This window comes from Peromyscus eremicus, chromosome 19 (assembly GCF_949786415.1).
Source record: "Peromyscus eremicus chromosome 19, PerEre_H2_v1, whole genome shotgun sequence".
Taxonomy (NCBI): domain Eukaryota; kingdom Metazoa; phylum Chordata; class Mammalia; order Rodentia; family Cricetidae; genus Peromyscus; species Peromyscus eremicus.
In genome coordinates this window covers 7,157,560-7,183,248 of record NC_081435.1, presented here as the reverse complement: position 1 = coordinate 7,183,248, position 25,689 = coordinate 7,157,560, and the positions used below count along the sequence as shown (strand labels likewise).

At 41.8% G+C, this 25,689-nt stretch overlaps 1 protein-coding gene across 1 annotated transcript in view; it reads left to right on the top strand.

The window, feature by feature from the left end:
- The window catches only part of Cdh2 (cadherin 2), a 193,869-nt gene that overhangs the window by 146,230 nt on the left and 21,950 nt on the right, over nt 1-25,689 (top strand). Inside the window, exons 9-15 of the mRNA XM_059246695.1 lie at nt 4,349-4,486; nt 5,149-5,334; nt 7,859-8,112; nt 9,894-10,036; nt 13,337-13,570; nt 13,884-14,117; nt 15,991-16,130. Of these exons, the coding sequence (XP_059102678.1) occupies nt 4,349-4,486; nt 5,149-5,334; nt 7,859-8,112; nt 9,894-10,036; nt 13,337-13,570; nt 13,884-14,117; nt 15,991-16,130 (1,329 nt within the window). The remainder of the gene's footprint in view (nt 1-4,348; nt 4,487-5,148; nt 5,335-7,858; nt 8,113-9,893; nt 10,037-13,336; nt 13,571-13,883; nt 14,118-15,990; nt 16,131-25,689) is intronic.

Below are 25,689 nucleotides of genomic sequence, written 5' to 3'. Positions count from 1 at the left end.
ACATCCACAGCCAGGAAGCAGAGAAGAAACAGGAAGAGGACCCAGGCTCTAAAGCCTTAGGTCTCACCTCCAGTGACCTATTGCCCCCAGCAAGGCTGTACATTCTAAATGTCCCACAGTCTTGCCAAACAGTGCCACCACCAGAGGACCAGTTGTTTGAACACATGAACCTATAGGAAGCACTTCACATTAAAACCACAGCACCTCTCATAGATCCTCTACCAGGTTTGAATCTGGGATTCTGCTTGGTGTGCGCTCTTGGACTGTCATGAACCTATAACCCCATCCTCCACACCTGTAACAGGGATATCACGAAAGGGTTGGAAGGATAATGTAGCACGGTACATGAAACATTCAGTAAACATGGTGCCCAGTAAGTCCTTGCAGCCATTTTCCCCCATTGGCATAATTGGCAGCTCCTTTTTCTGATTGAGCATTGTCCATTACTTTTATTCTACAGCATCATATTTTCCTGGCAGAGAAAAACCAATGCTTGCTGTTTCTTAGGCCAAATACGTCTTATACTTGTGCCCTGGACTCCTTGTTTGGTGTGGTGTGTGGTCTCCAGTTGCTGTTGACTTCAGTTCTTCCTTCTTCTCAGCCCCCTTTATAATCTGCAAACATGATGTGTCTCCTCAATGGTAAAATGGCTCATCACACCTCCAAGCATGAAGGCAAAGCTCTTTATTTTGGCATCTCAGACCCTTTAAGGCTATGGTTGCAATGCCTTCTTGGCCTAAACCTTCCAGAATCCCTCGCTTCCCACTTTGGAATAATAAAGCCCATCACTCAAACAACCATATGCAACTCCTTGTAAAAATAGTTTTAGACACTTTTCCTGTGTGTGCATATGTGTTGGGGGTGCATACACAAATTGAAGTATGAATGAACATAAAAGTTAGAAATAGTGATAGAAATGTGTTGTGGGGTGCTTTGCCTCACAGTTGTACCTCAAGAAATTTCAGAAGTTCTGAACTAGTTGACTTTCAAGCCATTCAACTATCAGGTCCAGAACAAAGAAAGGCCATTGTTCAAGGACAAGGTTTCTCAACTATGCACTACCAATACTTTGAACTAATTCTTGATGTAGGGTCTGTCCTATGCATGATCCACGGGATCCCTAGCCAGTGCCCATTATATGCCAATGGTACTTCCCAAGTATTATTAAAGAGCTTTTCACTGGGCACAGTCACCTTGGTGGAGAATTGCTGATACAATCAGAGGAATTGATGTATCAATGGAACAGGCAGTGGGTGGAAATAAGCAAAGGAGGAAAGAACTTATGTCATCTGGAACAGGAAGTGAAGGGTTCCTGCATACAGTGTAGCACTGTGAGAGTGGGAAGCCATACTCCTTGCAGAGATTTGAAATGTCACCCATCAGCATCAGACAAACATGACTAAGTCAGGCAAGGCACTCTGGACAGTTCAATTGCTAAAATCATAAGCCACCACAACTTCCTTACCAAATGCAAGATCGGTTTACCACCATGGCATTTGAAAATGGAGACTATGTTATTTATCAAGTGGGTAACTTTGATTCTAATAGACATTGTATTTAAGAAATAACAATGTCCTTTTTTAGAGTTTTGACTTTTTGTAGTTATCAAGAAAGGGTCTCCCTCTGTAGCCCAAGCTGGCTGTGAATTCGTTTTATAGCCCAGATTGGTCTACAAGTTAGCAACAATCCTCCTGGCTCATGCTTCCAAGTCCTAGGCTGACAGGTGCACACCACTACACCCACACACGGTTCTTGTAAAGCTTAAAACATTTCAGAACTAGCTTGAAGCAATAGGAAATTCCAAAGATTAGTAATTGATCCAAACATCTCAGCTCCATCCAAAATTATATGTGCTGATGCTTGTATAATTTTAAATAGTTTTTATAGAATAAACATTAGGAAACACTGTATGTTTTATAACATTATTAAAAGGAAAACTTGGATTTTTCATTGTCAACAGAACTGTAGTAGCTCTACAAATGGCAATTCGTAAGTTGTTATACAATTTTAAAATATAACTTAATTTTCTATGCATGAATGTTTTGCCTGCATACATGTCTGTGTACCACATGCATGTCTGGTACCTTCAGAGACCAGAAGAGGGTGTCAGGACCTGGGTATTAGAGTTATAGACAATTGTAAGCTGCCATGTAGGTGTAAGGATTTGAGCCCAGGTCCTCTAGAAGAGCATTCAGTGCTCCTGACTGCTTAACTGTCTCTCAGCCTCAGTCATAGTACATTTTTATTTTCATAGTTGGGAAGCTGTTTGAATGTCCCCCTGAGTTTTCTCAGTAGCCACAAAAGGATGAAACTGAATGAACATCTATAAAGATTTATCTTTTAATTAAAACATAATTATATCATTTCCCCTTTCCCTTTCCTCCCTCCAAGCCCTCTCTTCTCCTCACCTCATTCCTCAAATCGATGGCCTCTTTCTTTAATTGTTATTGTTAACTACATATAAACACAGATACAACCTGCTGAGTCCATTAGTGTTACCTGTATGTATATGATTCAGGGTTGACCACTTTGTATCAGGTAACCAGTTAGAGGGCTCATCTCTGGGAGAGACTAATTCTGTCTCTCTAGCAGCCAGTAGTTGTCTGTAGTTCATTGTCAGAGGTCAGACCCCATGAGATTTTCTACAAAGGAATAGTCTTGAGAAGGAAAGCCATTGAGGAAACATACAGCCCACTCTGGATTGTATTGAAATGTGGGTTATAAAATCTTAAAATGGTTCATCCTGCACTGTGTGTTGGAAGTTTTTCTAATTAAAAAGTATGGCATATTCTCTTTTAGGAAGAAATAAGGGAACGAGAGTAAATATCTGCTAGAGATTGGCATTCAATCAACTGGACAGTTAGATTCTCATGTGTGAAGTTGGCCTTTCATCTGACTTCTTTCTGGTCCTCACTCTCCCTTCTAATGACTACATCAAAAGCCACAATTTGTGCCTCTTTCCTCCAAGCTGCAGGAATCCCTTAAGAATGGCCGTTTATAATGTCAGCTATATTTAGAACCAGGGGGGACTGCACTTCGCAGTGACACTTGTTTTGTTTAGTATGAAGAAGAGAGTTTTGTTGTTCAGAATGGCTTAGCATTTAGGAATATGATCCTTTTTATTCTGTGCCAAATTTCACAGAGATTCCAAATGACTTTAGATAGTGCTTTTGGTTAGGTTTTCTGCAAATACAATGCTGTCAGCTGGCAGTCTAGATTTCTAGGATAATCTCAAGACTTTCACTGAACATGCATTATAGCTTCAATTGGCTCCTTGTTAACAGAGCTAATCTGTACTTTTCAAGTAATGGGTGCTTGCCTGATAAAAAACACCTGAATGTAAATGTCTGCGTCTATATCCTTGATACATTGGTGCTCAAAACAATAGACACTCTATTGTATCTCAGTACTGATCCGTTCATTACATACCTATTCAATTAAATTTTTGACCTATTATAGTCCAGGACTAATAATTTAAATGTATTCCCTTTAATTAAATTTTTATTTAAAACATTTTTAGATTTATTTATTTCATTTTATGTATATGAATGTTTTGTCTTTATGATGCTATGTGTACTGCATGAATGCCTAGTGCTCACAAAAGCCATAAGAAGACACCCAGTCCCCTTGAACTGGAGGAGTTAGAGATGTTTGTAGACCAACTTGTGGGCATTAGGAACCAAACCCCAGTCCTCTGCAAAGGCAGCAAGCGCTCTTAACCACTAAGCCATGTCTTCAGCTCCAATTTTGATCTTTTTAAAAGACCATATATCTCTTACATAATTTTGAACAATTAGTACTAATAAGGAGTGGGAGAAATATTATTAACTAATTATAACAGAAAGAATATATGTAATAATATGATAATATAATACACACACACACACACACTATTAGGGGAAGGCAGACATACTTTGTGAATCTGTGAATTACATATGCTTCCTCCTCTTCTCTTGGCTTCCATGTTGTCTTTACTGTCCTAAACTTAGAAATTAATATATGAGATACCAAAAGGCTTGAATACTAACTTGTGATCTTGTAGCAAAAGGGAAAGGTTGAAACCAGATGGAGGATTCAGCTCAGCTATGAATTTCCCACATCTGCAATATGTTCAGTGCGTTCCTTCTTGGGAGTCAAAGTGAATATACACAGTTAAAGCTCCCCAGACAAGAACCAGACCCGTGTTTCCTGAGTTAAAGTAAACTCCATGTGGGAAATTGCAAGTCATGTTGATCAGAATGAAGGACGCTGTGCTCTCAGTGGGTAATAAAGAGCCCTTTGCCAAACAACTGTTATGTCTTCTTGAGGAATTAGCGTCATTTAACTTGTTATCTTTATGTCTTTTTAGAAAGTGCAACAGTATACGTTAATAATTCAGGCCACAGACATGGAAGGCAATCCCACTTACGGCCTTTCAAACACAGCCACGGCGGTCATCACAGTGACAGATGTCAATGACAATCCTCCGGAGTTTATGGCCATGACGGTAAGGACAACCTGTCACTCAAAGGACTTCAGCACCATGGGGAAGAAGTTTTGTTATGAATAATAAATGCATTAGATAGAAATGTAACTTGCTCTGATAGTGGAATGGCCGCTGACTGATGTTTCTATCATGTGGGCTTTAAAGCAGGCATCGGAGTACTTTACTTCCTCAGCACCCTCCAGTTACTGTTAAAGAAGTTAAAATGCACTGCCTACGACAAGTAGCTGGGTGCAGTGGTAACAGAATTCCTCTGATGTTCCAAATGCCTGAAATACATGCCTGGTTTGTGCTACTTTTCCAGCGTGTAATTACCTAGATCCCAAGTCAAATTATTTCCTGTGTATAAGTCCTTTCTATGGACCTCACATTAATCACACTGATACTCACAAATGGATGTTAATTTTAATGCTAATGAAACTGAAGCATAAATGTTTAAAAAAAAAAAAAAAACACCCACACCCACTGGCTGGCTGAAAAATATCCCAGCATTTTTTTCCCAGTGAGACATAAAGTGAGTGATTATCAGCATATACCTATCTCCTTGTTTAGTGTAGACCATAAAAGTTTAATGGGGCAGTAAAGTTAGGGTGGTGTGGTCATTAGGCAGCCTGTCCTTCAGTGGGGCCACAATCACCTCAGACTGAGGTTGGTCTTTCTTGCAGTTCTACGGCGAAGTCCCTGAGAACAGAGTGGATGTCATTGTAGCCAACCTGACCGTCACTGACAAAGATCAGCCCCACACACCAGCTTGGAATGCGGTCTACAGAATCAGCGGTGGAGACCCTACGGGGAGATTTGCCATCCAGACAGACCCCAACAGCAACGATGGGCTGGTCACTGTGGTAAAAGTAAGTATCCCCTGGACCACAGACCTCAGACAGCTACTTAATGGGCACCAGCCTGTGCCCTCTCCCATTGCTTTACTGTAGAATCATGGGAGCTTTTTTATTTTAAATACCTCCCAGTCTGGAATTCCTAACTATTTAGTGGATTATGTATTACTGTTTAATTTATGTTGAAATTGAGGATAACACAAATTCTCTCCCATTATCACTACAATTAAAATCAGTTTGGACAGACTGATCCATCTGAAGACATGGGGGTCCTCAGCAAAGTGGAGTGAATATAGCTGATGTATTCAAGGCCTTTCGCATCTTGCAGGTTAGACCATTGGCTGATAGCTGGAGTGCTTGCCTAACACACACCAGGTTCTCAGTCCAGTCCCCATCGGGGCAGTGGGAGGAGTCAGAGAGGGGAAGGAAGGGGTACAATGCTTCCTATTCTCATGGAGTTTGGGCAGATAGTAAACGATTCAAAAGACAAAAGAAAAATCACAGAAGTGAAATGGAATGAGTAGGCAGAAGAGAGAGCCTACATTTTATAAATATTTTGCATTTACATGGCTATTTTAAAATTCTATTTTCATTACTTTAAGGAACTAGTTTTCTAGCCTAGCCAGGCATGGTGACTCACACCTTTAATCCCAGCACTCAGGAGGCAGAGGCAGGCCGGTCTCTGAGTTTGACGCCAGCCTGGACCACAGAGCAAGTTCCAGGACAGCTAGGATTGCACAGAGAAACCTTTTCTCAAAAAACAAAAACAGACAAACAAACAAACAACAAAACTAGCGTTCTGCTGTTTAATTGCCACACGATATTCAATTACAGAACAGTATGGTGGCAGGCACAAAGCAAAAGCTCTTCAGTGGCGGCAAACGCCTAACAGTCTTGTGAAAGCCTTCCAAGTGAGTGTCCCAGCCTTTTAACCACCAAAACACTTGATTAAGTGAACCCACGTGTCTGCCTGACAGGGAAATGGTCAATCGACGTGCTTCTTGCCGGGAATTCTGATCTATGTGCACATGAGGGGAAAGAGATCGGCTGGAAATCATCTCCCACACACGTGGAAGAGTCAGCAACAGTACCAGCCCAGACTGAGCTTTCTGTTCATAGCTCAGCTCTGCCCCGGAAAGCTGTGCATCTATCATCACTCATTCAGCCTTGGAGAACCTCGGCTTTCTCCTGCCAAAAGTGCGGCTTGAGTACAGCCTCCAAGTGCTCACACGTTTGTGAAGGACAAATGAGATAGATACACATGAAAGGACTCAAACTGCCTGTACATCACTAACATGAGTAAATGTGCCTAAGGGGCATTTCACTCATTCAACATGTTACAGCCACATTGCCCACTTTCCTGCCTGGGCATGCTGAACGGAAGGTTCTAGAAGAAGAGAATACATACGGCAGTGGCTTTGATGATTTGAGGATGTCTAGGGCAGGATACTGTTACGTTTTGTACTAATCACATAGTTTCAGCTCTTGGTCAGTCTTAGACTACCAGTGGCAACCCAAGGCACCCTCCGACACACCGTTTCCATTACTAAGTCACCCGGGGAAATCAGAGCGAAATCCCTATGGCATTGTGGTGACAGCAGGCTTCAGTGAGACGTTCGCAGTTAATGTGTACATAAAGGGTTATTTGTGCAATGCATTAATCATCTGGAGTGCTCTCATGTGGGAGTTTGTAAAAACCTGCAAAATATTCAGAATCGTTATGGAAGAGAGCCAGGTTTTCAGTTTGCCCAGTAAGGAGAAAGAAGCATAAATCTACCTATAGAACTCTTATTTTAAGATGAGTGTGTGTGTGTTTGGGCTTCACTCCACAGTCTGTATTTATCTATGAAAACTACCTTTTATTTACATTGAGTGATGATTGGTTGTATTGAGGTATGTGCTGGGGGTGGGGGGAGTTGAGTGCCAAGGCACATGGGAGGGACATCAGAGGATAACTTGTTTCCATCGTGCAGGTCAGTTAGGTTTGATGGCAAGCCACCTCACCTACTGAACCATCTTAGCAGCCCTGAGAGACACTGCCAAACTGAAGAAGGCTTTAACCCCATTAAAGAAAAAATTATGTGGTATCTTTTAATCATGTAGTATTAATAACTTTAATTGCAAGGGGGGAGCGATTTTGTTTTCAATTCATCACTAACTGGTAGAAGTTTCCCTGCATGAGAGGTGTCCTTTCCCCAGTGTTTGTGAGTATAAATCCTTGTGTTCTTACCTGACCTCAGATTATTTAGTAGTTTTTGTTTTCCATGCTGATTTTTTAAAAAATAGTTGTTTCTACAGCCATCTAAATAAACAAGTCCATGCAGCAATCACATACAATCTTGGAAAAACATAAATCTCTCTGTTGGGATGTTTCGATGAGACATTCCTGCACGTTTTCCAGAAACTGGGGAAGAGCGTTATGCTATACTGAAGGATAAAAGCTAATGTTTTGGAAACAGGACTCCAAGACGACAAGTGACAGAATGCAAACATTCTTACTTCTGCAAAAATATGGTTTCCATTTCTTTTTCTTTTCCAGCCAATTGACTTTGAAACGAATAGGATGTTTGTCCTTACTGTAGCTGCAGAAAACCAAGTGCCATTAGCGAAGGGAATTCAGCACCCACCCCAGTCGACAGCTACTGTGTCTGTGACAGTTATTGATGTCAATGAAAACCCTTATTTTGCCCCAAATCCCAAAATCATTCGCCAAGAAGAAGGCCTCCACGCCGGTACCATGCTGACCACACTCACGGCTCAGGACCCCGATCGATATATGCAGCAGAGTATCAGGTATGAGATACCACGGTGGTACCAGATTAGATTCTCTTCTGTGCCCTGTGTGCACATTATTAAATTCACCCTGTAAGAAATGTTCATTACAACTAAAAGTAATGACTGGAAGATATTATGACTTTATTTCTCATTTGTTCATTTTGAATATAATGTTTATTTTCTCTTTAGGAATTTAATGCATATATTCAAATCCATACCTGCTCCCCACCTTCCACTGCCTTCCAGGTTCCTCTACTACCTTACTCTCCCAACTAAATGTACTGTTTTATGACCACTGGGTCCAGCTGGCTCTATCTAAAAATGCGTGGGTGGAGGCTCATCCTCTGGAACAGGAGTAATTTACCTGGGGCTGCATTCCTAAAGAAAACTGATGATTTCATTCTAACATTGCCATGTTGTACAGAAAATAGCCTATATTTTCTGAGATTAAAAGAATCTTGTTCTACAAAAATAGGCTTCTTCAGTTCCTCAGCTCCCATAGAAAGGTCACATGGTGACATGTGTGTTTTCCAAAATAATTAAAAACCCTTTGGTGTATTTTCTTCTCAGGATATCCCTGACTTCATTAGCTTTAAAAAAATGCTAAGAATGAGTCTGTTCATGTATTAGTAGAAGAAAAAACTTTCTACCACTCTGTCTTTTTAGTTAAAAGTATTAATTATTTAGCCTCTGCTTTTATAACAAACACATCAAAAAGCAACAAAGTGAGTGGACACAAACCTTCAGAAGATTATAAACCCTCATTTCTCCAGATATCCGGGAAAGTGAACACTCATGCCAGTCCAAAATGGGGCAGCTAGTGATGTACCCCATACCTGTGCAAGGAACCCATAAGGTATATTTGTAAAAACTTTCAGCAAAAATGAAAACCTTCCTCAGCAAACCCTAATTCATCCTGAGGCGGGACTGGATGACTGGGAGGGCATACCCCATGTGACTATTCTCGTAGCAGCTGAAGATAATTTTTAAAATTAATTCGTAATTTATTTAAGTGCTTTCGGATCGGCTGCTAACAGATAACTGCTCAGATCCCTGGTTCTCCATACATGGAAGCTAGGATAGTTAAATGACTAATTAATAGGTGCATTAAAATCTTGTAGATTTTACCTCTCAAAATATACCATAGTGTCTCCATTCTATGTGTTAGTTATCTGAGTTTAAAAACTTCAGCCCACCTCACATTTAAAAAGGAGTTTAAACATATGAATCTGCTAATAGAGAGGAAAGCCTGTGGGACTCTTTGGAGGATACAGCTCTGAGGCTTAGCCCCATCAGGGGGATCCTGGTAGGAATGGGATTTTATGGGATCTCTCTGGTGAGGCTTCGTCTCCGCCATGATAAGGTGATGAGGCATTTTAGGAGTGGCTTGTGATGTGGAATTTAGCTTCTGATTCCCCCAGGTTCTGGAGGATAGGGCTCTAACTTAGAAAGTGTGTTTGAACCCTATTATCAGCACATAGGTTATGTGTTAAAGTAGGCAAGGGCCTAAATTGAGATCAGTTAAATCTACCACAGGGAGACTGTGCACTTTGTCTAACTCCTTAAACCTTTGCAGAGTGTCCTAAAGTAAGATGGAACATGGCCTTTACATACATCCTAAAATCACTGCCAGAGAAATGTTTCTCCACGTTAAAATTCTATTTCTGGCCATCATCTACAGCCATGCAAAACTCTAATGAAGGTTTTGCCTTTTTGTAATGAAACCTGTAAAAGTTTACATGTGCTTTATTTGTTAAGTTTCTTATAAAAATATTTGTCACTGTGCTTTCATTTTGTAGGTACACAAAATTATCTGACCCTGCCAATTGGCTGAAAATAGATCCTGTGAATGGGCAGATCACTACAATTGCTGTTTTGGATAGAGAATCACCAAATGTAAAAAACAACATATATAATGCTACCTTCCTTGCTTCTGACAATGGTATGTAATTAAATACATTTGCTGGATCATCCTCGTGTGTTAAAGAGAGTAGAACCTCTTGTGCTTATGTAGGAATCGAGGTTTTCTGCAGTGCTCAATTATATGGAAAGCAGATCTTTTCTTTCTTTCTTTCTTTCTTTCTTTCTTTCTTTCTTTCTTTCTTTCTTTCTTTCCTTCCTTCCTTCCTTCCTTCCTTCCTCCCTCCCTCCCTCCTTCCCTCCCTCCCTTTCTCTCTCTCTCTCTCTCCCTCCCTTTCTCTCTCTCTCTCTCTCTCTCTCTCTCTCTCTCTCTCTCTCTCTCTCTCTCTCTCTCTCTTTCTTGTGTGTGTTTGTGTGTATGTTCCAGACAGGGTTTCTCTGTGAAAGCCCTGGCTGTCTGTCCTGGAACTCACTCTGTAGACCAGGCTATCCTCACAGAGATCTGCCTGCCTTTGCCTCCAAGTCCTGGGATTAAGGGAGTGTGTCACCACTGCCCTGCAGATCTTTATTCTTTTAAGGCTCCAAAGTTTCGTTGTGGAGTCCTGAATCTTCTTCCCATTTCCCACCAGTTTCTCTAAAGCACTCTTTTTCACCCTCTCTAAGAAATGCCGTCTGTACACACGCAGTGCCTGTGCCGTCTGCACACACTCAGTGCCTGTGCCCTCTGCACACACGCAGTGCCTGTGCCGCCTGCACACACGCAGTGCCTGTGCCGCCTGTACACACGCAGTGCCTGTGCTTCTGTACACACGCAGTGCCTGTGCTTCTGTACACACGCAGTGCCTGTGCTTCTGTATACACGCAGTGCCTGTGCCGTCTGCACACACGCAGTGCCTGTGCCGCCTGTACACACGCAGTGCCTGTGCCGCCTGTACACACGCAGTGCCTGTGCTTCTGTACACACGCAGTGCCTGTGCCGTCTGCACACACGCAGTGCCTGTACCGTCTGCACACACGCAGTGCCTGTACCGTCTGCACACACGCAGTGCCTGTGCCGTCTGCACACACGCAGTGCCTGTGCCGTCTGCACACACGCAGTGCCTGTGCCGTCTGCATACACGCAGTGCCTGTGCCGCCTGTACACACGCAGTGCCTGTGCTTCTGTACACACGCAGTGCCTGTGCTGTCTGCACACAGGCAGTGGCTGTGGCTGGTATTGAGATCATGGCTCTCCATGTTTTTTCTCCAGCCCTGACATACATGGATGCCCTATGAGTATGAGCTATAGGTGTTCCCAGAATGTGCTATTGATTTATTCTCCTTGTGTTTCTTTTAGTCACTCCTTTCTCTGAGATTGTTCTCTGTCTTTTTTCTGTAATGTGATAGGAAACTTATTTTTGTGCATCTACAGAAAGTGATTTTAGGCAATTTATGAAGGTGTTGGTTTTAAAACATATTTTGACATCTGATCTCAGTTGGGTCAGAGGTATTTAGTAGGAGCTTTGCTAGCTGTCACATATGCCCATCCTCCAGTTCTTCTTTCTGTGGGGTTAGTAAAACAGTTTCAACCCTGTTTCTTTTTTGTTGTTGTGAAATAAAGCTATAATGGTATTAATAGCTAATTTGTACTGTTATTTAGATGTAATTGTCCAAATGAAGCTTTTAAACCAGTACTTGGCACAGACTAATATTCACAGAAATATTTCTGTCATTGTGAATAGTTTTCAAAATGGAACCACAAGCATGTTTTTTAGATATTTTAGTGTTAGGCTTTGGATGTGTTTGCTTAATAAAAAAATTACAAACTTCAAATTGGTGGTCAAGATGTGCAGTTTTACAACAGTGTGGTGATGAGACCCATCTGAATGAACGAATATCAAAAACTGTGTTTAGCAACAGACCAAGGCAGTATTTTGTATCCTTTCTAATACAGGAACTCTGTTTGGTCATTTAGTGTTGGACATCTGTAGGACCAGCTTCTGCCACAGAGGTAGTAAAGCATCAGGCTATGATGGTGAAGGATTCCTGGATGTAGGGAAACACCCCTTTCCTCTCCACTGGAACTTAAAGTTCCATCGTGTAAAGACTTAAAGAGTCATGAAGTGACATGGACACAGGATGGCTTTGAGGCACAACTGGGCTTCTCACTCACCAAGGGGTATTGCTTCTAATTGGAGGAATATTTGAGATGAGAGAAGTGAGCCATTTGGAGCTGTGAAGCCCCACAGATGGACTTTACAAATCACAAGGCTGAAGAGAGAACTTGGAAGGGCAAGCTCTTAGTTTCTGTGCCTCAGTTTCCTTATTAGAAATGGCTTCACTGTTGGCCGCTTTGTAAAGTGGTAATGAGTTGGGCAAGTAATCTTAAAGCAGTAGTGCATGTAAACATTACTCAAGCTATCAAGCAAATGGTGTGAATGAAAGTGTGAGGAGAGTAAAACACCCTTCCCTCCAATGCTCCTGCCCTCTGATCCACTGTGTTCCCCATTTTCCTTATCCACTTCCTTCTCAGGACTGTAGATGTGTACACCTTCCTAGTTTCATGACCTTCAGCCATATCACTTAACTACCTGGGATTAGTTTATAAAACACATACACATAAAAAGATATATAAATGCATGTGCATAAAACTTCTTAGATATATGTGAATATTATAATACAGCAGAAGCCAGAGTAAAGGATCGCATGAGCTGGGAGAGATGACATTTCAGGGTGGACGAGAACAGATTTGAGGTCAGGCAGAACTGTTGTATACAGTTTTGTATAGTCTACACAGTGGGCAGAAAAGCCCGTGGTGGCCATGAGCAGTCTGCAGAGACTGGGGTCCCTCATATATTTAAACCTACTGCATAGTAATGCCGTGAATTAGTGTAAAAAGAGCAGCCCCAGTTCTTTCTCATGTGTGTGGTTGGCTGATTAATGAAACCCATTTTTCTCCTCCAGAGTATATGGTCTTTTATCAGTTGCCTGTAAATGGTTGAAATGGTTGCAGCTGGATCAGAACTTTCAGAACTCTCCTGCAGACATGTACATGTCCTGGTTCTCCATCAAGAGGCTGGGGCTCATAGTCTCATGAGTCGCTGTGCTTCTCTGGCATTTCCCTCTGTTGTGGAGGAGTGGGGTACTCATGAGCCCCAAGTGATGGACAGCTAGAGCAGGGAAGACATGAGATCCATGTCAGCTCCCATAGCTGCACCAGCAGCTCTGACCAACTGTAACAGGGAAGAAGTGAACTTGTTCCAAAACCTATCCGTTCAGCTACTGGGACAGTGAGCATTTTACCATATGATATGGGGATAGGGACAAGAGGTTTGAAAAATACCACAATTGAGGCTCAGCTGAGAAACTGTTGCCCTCAGCTGTGATGTTTCTCTCTTTTTAGGCATCCCTCCGATGAGTGGAACAGGAACACTACAAATCTACTTACTTGATATCAATGACAACGCCCCTCAGGTGTTACCTCAAGAGGCTGAGACTTGTGAAACTCCAGAACCCAATTCAATTAACATCACAGCACTTGATTATGACATCGATCCAAATGCTGGGCCATTTGCTTTTGATCTTCCTTTATCTCCGGTGACTATTAAAAGAAACTGGACCATAACCCGGCTTAATGGTAAGAACAGGTTAATTGTTTGAACGGATGTGTAGTTGAGTAGTCTGGAACCCTGGAATGGGAAATTAGTTTTACATTCTTCATAATCTTCTCATTAAATATATTGTAAATGCTATTTAAGGGTATAACTTAGATATTAAAAGCCCTCGAAACCCCAAACAACTTTTCACAATACAGCATAATTGTGATTTGTTTGATGGGCTACAGTTAGATAGGGAAATATATTCTGGAAAGTAATGGATTTTTTTTTTCATTAAATCCTATTAGGTATTGACTGTCAAACTTGTTTTCTTTTCCTCCCTTTTCTGTGTAGGTGATTTTGCTCAACTCAATTTGAAGATAAAGTTTTTGGAAGCTGGTATCTATGAAGTTCCCATCATCATCACAGATTCAGGGAATCCTCCCAAGTCCAATATTTCCATCCTGCGTGTGAAGGTTTGCCAGTGTGACTCCAATGGAGACTGCACAGATGTGGACCGGATTGTGGGGGCAGGGCTCGGCACTGGCGCCATCATCGCGATTCTGCTTTGTATCATCATCCTGCTGAGTGAGTACTGCGTCCCGCAGCCTGTGAGTCTTCCCACTTCTGGGAAGCTCAGCTAGGGACCGCCTCAAAATAACTGAGCGAGACTATTGGACCCCTGAGCACCGTGCTGTCCATCACATGCGGGCAGCCAGGGTCCCCTTAGCCGAAAAACAACCATGAGCATCAGCTAGAGTGCCGTTGTGTTTTCAGCAAGCTCCTAGGATTGTGTTCCCATGCCTTCTCTGGTGCTGACTGCTGGAGGCCACAGGAAGCCCTTTCCGCAGGGAAATGTTAAACAGTCCTCCGTTCGAGCACTTATCTTGGCTTGAGTATGAATTTATAGCACATAGCTGATGATTTCGGAAAATAGGTGTATTGCTTTCCTTCACTTCCCTGCCTGTAAAGTGCAGCCAGCAGCCTGCTCCAGTCCTGAGAGGATCAAGGTACTTGTTTCTGAAGAGCTGCACAAAATTGTGAGATTGTACTTCATATACAGTACATTGGATAGTAGAAATGATTACACAGCTCAATAAATTGTCTGTCTTTAGCATAAGTATAGATTAAGGAATTTCTCCTCTTTTAAGATACTTTGCAATCTTTGGTTCAGTGGAATGCAAGAAATTAACCACCGGAAAGTACTTTAGGAACCACTTCTAAGCATTCAGGTTAAAAGAATAAATTGCCTGGGCCCAGTGTTTTATTGTGGAATAGCAGCAGGACTCAGTTTATTGTGTGATCACGCTATGCACCAATCACTTTCTTGAAAATGTTGGCCATTTCTTTTATGTTTTCTCCATTTACAAGTGTTCGGGTAATTTAGAATTCTGTCCCTTTATTCTAAGCAATTACTATAGAAACCTGAGCATGTTTCCCTTCCTGTGTGGAGACTGCTTTGGCTATAACTTGAAACCTGCATGCCGTACTAATAATCCACTTGCTAGATTTAGCCCTGAACAATGGCAAATGAGATCACATATCTGGCTTTAAAAGGAGGATATTTACTTTTATGGCCAATAATAAAAATGTGCTCAAATAGGAGTCATTAAATCTTTTTGTTTCAGGATGTAAACTGATATCCTCAGATTTTAGACAGAATTTATTTCTAGATGTGTGTTCAGGGATGCATTTCACTTTCAACCAAAATATGCCGTGTACGCCAACCTTATCGAGACAGACTTAGGGATGATAGATTCAGCCATGACAAAGTGACACTAGCATTTTGAAGGAAAATGAATTGGCACTGATTTTAACATCAGCTTGGGAGAATTTATGGTTTCAGACCTGGCATTGAGTGTGAAGGATGAAAGCCTAATATTATTTCAGTGCTCACACTAATCCCCATGCCTTCATAGCTGCAGCGAGGTAGCAAAAAAAAATGCAGAATAGCATGACAGAGAAACGCCAGCCTCTGTGAGTCAAAAACAACCCAGAATCCAATTGCATATCCAGCTTTCATTTCCTGCCCTAGCCATCTAAACAAACACTTGTTCCCCAGGAGAAATGCTTTCTCAGGGAATTTGGGAGTATAATGGTGACTGGCCAATGTCACAGTTAACTCACTGCTGTCTTATGTCTTTGGGGTTTATGAAGCATTCTATTAGAATATTGATCCTCTAACAAGCCAAGATGAAGACAGAAACCATATAGTCCCTTCAGTAGATCATACTTCACAGGACAAAAAGGTTTACCCAGCATATTCACGAGACACTGGAGACTAGAGTCCAGATCTTCACTCTGTGCTCTGGCGAAGGACTGCTCTGAGTGGCCAGGGTGTGGCTCACAATCAGTACCAGTGTGAATCATGTATCATGACCCTTAATGTGGAAGACTGAGGTTATATACGTCTGGCTTTCAGAATGTCAGCAGTGTGCATTTTGACTTTCCTTCTGTCCAGTCCTTGTCCTCATGTTTGTGGTATGGATGAAACGCCGGGATAAAGAGCGCCAGGCCAAGCAGCTTTTAATTGACCCAGAAGATGATGTAAGAGATAATATTTTGAAATATGATGAAGAAGGTGGAGGAGAAGAAGACCAGGTGAGCAGTGTTTTAAATCTTCAGAATTTAGGTATTAAGAAACTCAATATCATTTAGTTGGTGTATTCTAATTATAAAGTCACATATTTCTTGGCTGTTTATAAAATATCAATATTTTATGTGAATGTCATTAATTTAGGAAGCATACAACTTGAATCTAGTTCCACTTAAATTTGTATTTTTTTTGTCCCATTGGATATTTAAAATATTAGTAAAATTCATTTCTATATTGGGCTCTAGATACACAAGGTTGGTATAAAAAGCACTGTTTGCTTATTTTGTAAATACTTCCCAGGCACATTCAATATTCTAGGGAATGACTTAAATCCCTGGTGACATAAAAGGGGCAGAGCCAGCAAATATTTGCCTCTGAGAGTCTTTATTATTGAGAAAAACTTGCATTTAGAGACCACGTCTACTTCGTTTATTTATCTGCAGTGTCTGTCTTGGTGCCTGGCTTATAGTGGTTGTTCAATAGACGACAAGATTCTCTTCTTGCTATTAAATAGTGTTTGCTTCTGTGTGCCATGTACATACAGAGCTGTATATAGCACACCAAGAGTGAGAACGAGTAAGGGATACATGGAAAACATGGGTCCTGCTTTGCTCCGAATCAGCCTTCTAGACATTGTAGGAGCAATTTAGTTCTTTACTGCATGCTAGGCATTAGGCCACACAACCTTAAATATCTCTCAAATATATAATCTGCAGTTCTCCTGAGAACATCTCCACTTTGGATGACAGTTGGATTCTAGGTAGTTGTGTAAGAGTTAGGTCACAGAAGGAGGATTTGAGTCTAGATCTGTCTGGTGTCACAGCCTATTTCAGACATCCATACAAATAGTTCATCTTGAAATGATCGGGAATGCAACGAAGTATTTCCCAAGAAATCACACCAGGTATTTCATCAGTACATTTGATAGTATAGTTATGCCATTTCTACTTTCTGAAACATGTCAGAAATAGTAATCTGAAAAGAACCTGGCTTTCGTGGGATTCATATCATAAATAAATTGTTTTCTGCCTGGGTGTGTTTGGTGGTGGGTTAATCTGTTTAAGAGTAGCTTTGCTTTCTAGGACCTGAGTTGAACCTGTCACTTCCCAGCACCTCTTAAGAACTGGTGCATGCCTTTTGTGTAGCAGAGCACATCCATGTCTGGTCTCCATCTTTGACTTTCCTTTTGCACATTTACAAAGTTGTGTCAATTACGCTGAACTGGTAACTGCAGGTTCTGTTTGTGATTTACAAACTCTGAACTCTCATTTAGAAGAGAGGCGTGTTTAAAATGTCTTGAAAACTTGACTCAAGTGTGCAAAGCTGTTTTGAATACTGACTAATTAAAGAGGCTCTGTAAATATACCCCAGGGTTTCTCACTTACATAAATGTATTTAGGTTTTAAAAATTCACATGTGACTTAATTCTTAATTAATCTACCTTTTCACTTACTGATCACATCCTCTCATAAGCCTGCTTTCGTTCTTAGGCGTTTCATGTCAAAGATTCTCCCTCTCTCTCTCTCTCTCTCTCTCTCTCTCTCTCTCTCTCTCTCTCTCTCTCTCTCTCTCTCTCTCTCTCATGTATGTGTGTGTGATGCATGTAAGTATGCAGGTGTGTGTACCCTTATGCATACAAGAAAGAGGCCAGAGAGGAAGGTGTCGAGTTGAGTACCTAACTCTACAGTTCTCTGCCATCCTGCTTTGAGACACGGTCTCACATTGAAGGAGAAGTGCAGTTTCAGATAGGTTGCCCAGGCAGTAAGCTTCCAGGATTTACCTGTCTCTGGCCCCCAATGTTGAAGTTGTATGCCTGGCTTTTTTATGATGAGTGCCAGAGATTTGAACTCAGGTACTCATACATGCATAGCAAGTGCTCATACCAACTGAGCCATCTCTCCAGCCCGTTTATCCCTTTGGAAGTGTAAACCTAAAACCACCTCAGCAAAGCTTCAGTAGAAAAAGAATAGTAGTAACCGAAAGTAGTTTCATAAAATCAGAGGCTCCAGTGCCCGCAGGATCCAGTATTAACGTTGTACCAGGGTTGCTACCTTTGCCTTGCAAGAGCTTCCTAACAGGCATCGTGTCCCTTTAATACCTCCATCTTCGCTTTGGCAGTTAAATCTGAACTTCTCCCTTGCTCCCAGTTCAACAATACTGCACACCATGTTTGATGAACCCCCTGTGTATTCTGAGCAGAGGCCCAGGGAAGGAGTTGGTGGTAGGAGCAAGCCCCCTCAGCTTGCAGATCCTCTCATGGCCACTCCTGTCTCCCTCAAACGTCAGGGGATGTATCCTTTTGATGGCTGTTCTGTATAGCATCCTCTTACTTGGGGGAGTGGGGAGATAAAAGCAGCTATGGGGGGTCTTTCGTAAAAAAGGCTTACCTGTTCCTGCTGTCATGGAACTAGGCTTCACTTTGTTCTCAGCGTAGCGTTTCTGAAGCTGTGACCTGTTCACTTATCTGACTTACTCTTGACATTAGAACGTGAATACTAGTCTCAAAAGTTTGAGTAGCCTGCCAGGAAGAGGAGGTTCCCTACAGATTTAAGAGTGCACCCACCCCCCATAACAACGCTTCCAACATTCTAGAAACCCCCTTTCTCATTTCACCAAGCCAGGTGACTGGTACAAAAAAAAGCAGATTTTTTACTTCTGTCATAATAGATTAATATAGATATATAGATTAACAATACTTATTGTGGTGCTATATTGTGTACCCTAATAAAATTTGACTGAAGATCAGAGAGACAAAGGAATAAGCCACAGCCACCTCTTACATCTAGGACTCCTCATTCTGAAAAAGCCTCAGTTCCTGTCTCCTCACCCCTTATATAACGTAGGGATATATCATGTACCCTAATAAAATTTGACTGAAGATCAGAGGACAGAACAAGCCACTAGATTAAACATAGAAGCGAGGCAGTGGTGGCACACACCTTTAATCCCAGCACTAGGGAGGAAGTGATGGCTGGGCGGAGAAAGATATATTAGGCGTGAGGAGACAGGAACTGAGGCTTTTTCAGGCTGAGGAGTCCTAGAGGTAAGAGGTAGCTGTGGCTTGTTCCTTTGTCTCTCTGATCTTCAGGCAAATTTTATTAGAGTACACAATATATCACAACTTATTTTTCAACTTATTTTTACCTTTATATAAACAAACAACATACATTAGATACTTTCTGTGTGTAGACCTGTAACCTCCACCCATGTAGTATAGAAGTGGTTCTTTTTGCCATTGAGAAATAGCGTTCAGTTGTAAGAAACATCTGCATGTTATTTATCTGCTCTACTGCACTTAAATTTAAATGTTTCCAGTTTGTTTTGACACAGGGTCTCACTGTGTGTGGCTAGCTGGCCTGGAATTCTCTATGTAGACCAGCCTAACCTCAAATTCACAGTTTCGAATGCTGCACTTAAAGGTATGCACCATCATACCTGGCCTCCAGTTGAGTATTATGAGTAAACCCTCGGTAAACATTCTTTGGCATGTGTTAGGAATATGTCTGCTGTGAGCATGTGTGTGGCTGTGCAGTTTACATCTCACATCCCCACGGTATGGATGCTAATTACCCGGCATCCTCAATCTCATCATCACTTTGACTTCTCTAGTCTTAAACTTCAGCCCCTCTGCTGCAGTGGGTCTCGTTCTGTTTAGTTGGGATCTCCCTGCTGGCTTACCGACCACTTGTATCTTCTTTCATGAAGCTTTAATTCAACTTGCCTTTTTTCTTTCTATAGCCTTGTCTTTTCCTTATTGATCTGATGGAACCATTATACGTGATAGACACAGCTTTTGTCAGATAAGTTAATTGCAGATCTCATCTCATCCCATAGCCTGCTCTTAAGAGTATCCTAATGATGTCTTATGATGAGCAGAATTTTAGTTTTAATGGCAGCCAGCCTGTCATTGCTCCTGTTGTGGTAAGGCTTTTGTATTCTATTTAGAAAACCTTTTCTGTCACTATAATGAACCCTACTCTCACAAACACAACTTTGTATGCCTTTATAGAAGCTCTCATTTTACCTGTCATAATTGTGAGAGGTACTTATGATTTTGTCAATCACACTTATGATCTATCTGTGCTTGATTTTCTGTTGGGTATAAGATGTGGATCAGGATGTTCTGTTTTCATCCTCTGTTAACTTAAATGAAAGATAATCATGGTTCATAGCAGATGATTGTGTGTGTGTAGTTCTGTGGTCTGGGGCCCCACTATTTTGCACTACTTACTCTGTTTGTCTTTGTTCTATTACCATGTTGCTTAAATTACTGTTGTTTTCTAATGTCTTGCTATCTGATAAAATAAATACCAAAACTATTTTCCAAAACATTGGTTTACATGTATTTATTAAGGGTAATGGGGTCATACACATGCCTACATGTCATATGGAGGCCTAGGACAACATGCAGGAGTCAGCTCTCCACTGTGTGCAACTCGGGAACAAACTCAGGTCATCAGGTTTAGTGACAATCAACTTTACCCACTGAGCCATCTTGCTGGCCCTCTTTTTTTTGATGGATTCTTTTACTCTTTGTCTCTGTCCCTAAGAAAAACAGAAGTACGTAATGGCCTTCCTATTACAGTGTATTTAATGCAAATGCTTCCAATTTCAATTCCAAGGTGCTCTTACTTCAAATATGAAAACCACGCTCAGTTCGTAAGAAGCCTGGCTTTGTGGAAATAAAGCATTTTCTCTTCTCTATAGCTCTCCCATGGTCCTTGTTAGAAATGCTTTTTTAGAGTGTAGAATGGGCAATAGAGTCGGAGTCATGATTTTTATTAGTTGCTCGAAGATAGATCTTGACAAAGATGGACCTTGGAAATGGAGCTGGGGCCTTGATACATCTGAGACAAGTATTAGTTGGTTTTGTTTGTTTGTTTTTTATAACAAGGAAAGAGGCATTTTAAGGAGCATGTATACTGCCGGAGGTGTGAGTGGGGATTGTACCTCTGGAAGTGAACACAGTTTGTCTTAGGTAGGCAGTCTCAGGCTGCTTTTGCTATCTGTCTTATCTTAGCAAAATCACCACATATTACCTGCCCACCTTTAGAGGTCTGAGATGTCCTTTCAACTAGAGGGTGGAAGCCAAGAGACAACAGACTGGTTTCTACAGGGTAGGTATGTTAAATTTAGCCTGTGGCTGGATTACCCAGGCTCTAGCTCTTCTTACAGACACAAAGCAGCCTTCTTCCTGGCAGCTAGCTGATTAGGAAGAAATCAAAGCAAAGTAGCCCTTCACAAGGGCAGGTCTTATCTCCTCAGATTGCCATCGCTATCTGTTGAAGTTCTCTGCCAGGATTGCTGATTTCTTTAACAATTAAGAAAGACCTAAGAGAAGAAAGCGGGGACCGGGAACTTGGTGCTATTTTCCTTATCTGAGGAAGAGGAGACATTGAAGGGAGCTTGTAGCTATTCTGCCCCAGTGTGGATGGTCATGGTCAAGGCCAGAGTGGGCCATATTTGAAACTGCATTTGCAAGAGGCCTTCCCTGTGTTTTGACAGGCCTATTATCTCCTTCTGCCTGGGGCTGTTGGCTGGTGGACAGACCCTTTTAGTATACTGTCTGGTCTCTTTTCCTGGGGTGAGGCTCCCTCTTTATCTGGCTCACTGCTATCGCCAGCCAGGCTTTGCTGGTTATCAAGGCATGTTTAATTACCCTCATTAGTTAATGTCCTTCAGTGCCCTTTTGGCCAGCAAAGCTGGTTGCAGATCCTGTATCACTTTCAATGATCTCTGTCTAGTTCTAGCATCTCTAATAAAATCAGGACGAATGTACAATGCAGGATATTTCTCACTTCCCCTGGGTCCTTCCCTTTTGTATCCCTTCCCCTCCCCCGCCCATAGAGGGCAGATGCTTTCTACTCTTTAAGGCTTAGACTCTTCTATGATAATTCTTTCATTAAAGCCAACATTTATTGAGTGTGGCTTATGTTTACAGCATCCTTGATGCTCTCTTACCCAAATCATGTTATTAGGTAGCCTTATTCTTCACCTTAGTAAAAGCTGTCACATGTGTATCAATATAGTGTTTAAGCTACTGTTATGATAGGTGCTAGACATGAACCCAGGTGGTTTGTGACTGTATTCTCATTAGTCTCTCATGCAGAACGTAAGGCAGAGTAGACATTCAGCCTTGGAAAGTAGTGAAGTAGGATTAAATGTCTATTTGAGGACAAGGAAGATGAAAGGTTTACCTACCTCATACCATATTCCACAAAGCTTATGATCATCCAGGCCACTAACATACTGCCCTACATTATGTTATGTTATGTGGGCTGTCCTGTTCTTGCCTTGGGCTACAGAAAACCTCAGTGTCCTCTTCTCTCAATTTTGATTGGAAAAAGTTGCCATTCTCACTCAGGGCCACAGTTGCTGCAGGCATTTTCAGTCTGTAAGAAGGGGTGATGGTGGAGATCACTAATGCCCACCGGTCACCAGAACCCACCAGACCCTGAAGGGTAGCCCCAGTGAGCATGGCAGAGTTAGCTAACATGGGCCAGAGCAGGGTGTGGCAAGGGCCCTGGTAAGAACTGAGGAGTCAACATTAGTCTCTCTTAACTACTGGGTTCTTGGCTCTCATTGCCCACTATATTCCAGGTCTGCCTTATACTTTTACCAGCTGCTCTGTCCCTTCTGTGGCTCACATGATAAGCACCATGGGCTTGGCACACACTGAGTCTTCACTTTCCGTGATCAACAACTCTTTGTGAATTCCTAGATCTTAGAGACAGCTTGGGAGCTAGCTAGGTTTTGTTTTGTTTTGTTGGCATCAGTTCGATGGGACTTTTTTGTTTGTTTCAATGTGGTAATTTTTAATTAACTTTGGAGAATTTCTTTCGATGCATTTTTATCATATTAGCTCCCATTCTTCCTCCAGCTCTTCCCAGCTCTACACCCTTTCCTCTCTATTGTTAATCCCACTGTACAAGAATAAGACCACTACCACAATTTAAAGCCAAATTTGAAGCAAGCTTTAATTAAATAGTGGCCAGGAGGATGGACTCTGGCCAGGTCCATCTCTGGGTTCCTAGAAATGGCTTAGAAAGGCAAACCCACAATTCACCACATTTCCCATCACATCCAATCAGGGGCAAGCATACATCCTGACGAATTTCTTGCCCATGTACCTCCTGCCCACATGTGATCAAGTACATCCAGCATAGTTGGGTCAAACAAACTTATTTAGGGGAGTAAAAACATGTGACTTGTTACCTCCCATAAACAATAATCTCAGCATCTCAGTAGATATCTGTTCTTAGGCAAGGGGTTACAGATTAGAGGCACTTTTGTTTCATGGATCTCTTAGGCATAGTAATTAAAACTTAAAATATAACTTTGGCTCTCACAGTGTCTCCTCCCAACTCTATGGCCTCCACAGTTTTGTTTGTATGTTTTTTAAATAACCCAATGACTTGGTCAATCTATCAGGGACCATATCCTTGAAAAAAAAAAGACAACCCTCCCCAAGAACCCTTTGAGCATCAACAGCTCCTCAGTTAAGGGTATTAATGCCTTCCAGTTCCATACTCGCTTGTTGACTGGGTTGATCTTGACCAAAGCTGCTGTGAGTCCATGAGTGCCATGGTACCGTCATGTCCAGATGACAGTTTCAGTCCTGTTCTTTCTGACCTCTGGCTCTTAACAATCTTTCCACCTCCTCTGCAATGGTTCCTAGGGGTGTGTGTGTGTGTGTGTGTGTGTGTGTGTGTGTGTGTGTGTGTGTGTGTTGTGATATAGACATTGTGTTTGTGGCTAAGCACAGTGAGATTGTTCTTAGAAAACATCTAATACCAACTCTGATGGCTTGAGGGACAGTGGATCATTCACCAAGTAAAGTATCAATTCATGCCCTGCACTCATGGCTGTTTTGATGAGTCTGAAGAATATAAAACCATGGAGGAGGGAACCACTTGCAGTTCTTGTTTCCTGATCTTTCCTGAAAATGGAACAATCTGGAAATATCCACCCTTGACAGGAACAATCACTAGAAACTAGATGCTTTTCTCTAAGCAAGCTGAGCATGTTCTAGTAAGTTTCCTTTTACTCCTTTGTACTGGAGTAGCTTTATTGGTTTATATCATTAGCCTGTACTTTGTGGATGATTATTTCTGTAGACCCTGATTACATTATATGTTAATTACTGGGCTTTGGATGAACAAAACCAGATTTCTATGAGAAGGCTCTATTATGTTCTGAAGGCATAAGATAGCTTTCTATACTGCTGAATTTAGAAGAAAGAAAGCCCACCAATATATTTCCACAGATTGATTACTGAAAAGAAGTTTGCTTCTGTCACACAATGACTTCTCTGACTAGTGAAGCCTCAATAAAATGTATTTCTTGCTTCCTTAACAGTAACTGAGCGTCAGGCTGTGAGCATGTGAAGAGGATTAGGGAAGCCTGTCTCACTCCTCAAGGACCCAGTGTGCTCACAGTACTGCCATTTTTTTGCATGTGCCTTCCACTCGCCTGACCACATGTATTTGCAGTCACTGATGGCATCCATATTGAAGGATAATTTATATGGGTTTAAGGTATAGGCCTACAAGTGGTGACTCATCACTTATGCTCCCAAATCCCTAAGAAGATTCCTTGGGCCATATACCTGGGAAGAGTAATAAATGGGTTTAGAGAAATCTGTTGGCCTTTTGCCAAAGCAGGTTAGGTATTTATGCCTGGAAAATCTTTGATGTGTTCTGTATGGTCAGTTTTGACACTACTCATGAGAATTTGCACACATCTGGCCTAGCAGACGTGGCACAGGGATATGCATCCCTGCACACAGATGAAACAAAGCAGATAGTGCAGCTCATGTAGATGAGATGAGCATTGTATGCAGAGTGCACCAGGAATGCGGAGGCCAGTTTTCCTTATGGGAGAAAGCCTTGATCTTCTCTGCAGACTAGAATTCTCTCTCTGAGTATGACCCAATTGTGTTAAGAATCACATGTAATTTCAGGATGTGTGCAGGCAGTCGTGATCAGCTTCCTTTAGTAGCTCATGTCTCAAGCACCAAAACGATCCAAAAGTAATTATTAGATCTGCTGAGTCAGCACTGGAGTAGATTCTCACTCAGCCTCTCCATAACAGCAAAAGTGCATTCAGCAGAGTTCATGGCCATGACCTGGGATCTGGCTTTTTGGTATGGACATTTTAATTGTTAATCCTGTAATGATTTTTAACTTGATGGCATCTAGAATTACTGTGGAAACAGATTTACAGTTTTCTGGCATATCCATAAAGTTGTTTCTAGATTGGGTTGAGGAGGCAAGGTCCACCATCTCATGGTTTGGGGGTCTCAAACTGAATGAAAAGAAAGAGTGAGCTGGGTACCAGCATTCTTTGCTGTGTGCTTCCTGACTGTGGATGCAGGGTGGCCAACTGTTGCATGCACCTGCCCCAAGATGGACTATATGCCCGAGCTTTGAGTGAAAAATGAACTTTTCTTTATGTTGCTTCTGTTAGACATTTTGTCACACGACCAAGGGAAGTGATGAATCCCATAGCTTCATTTCTCCTCTCTTCACCCCACAGCTTTGTACTTTGACTTGCACAAACAGT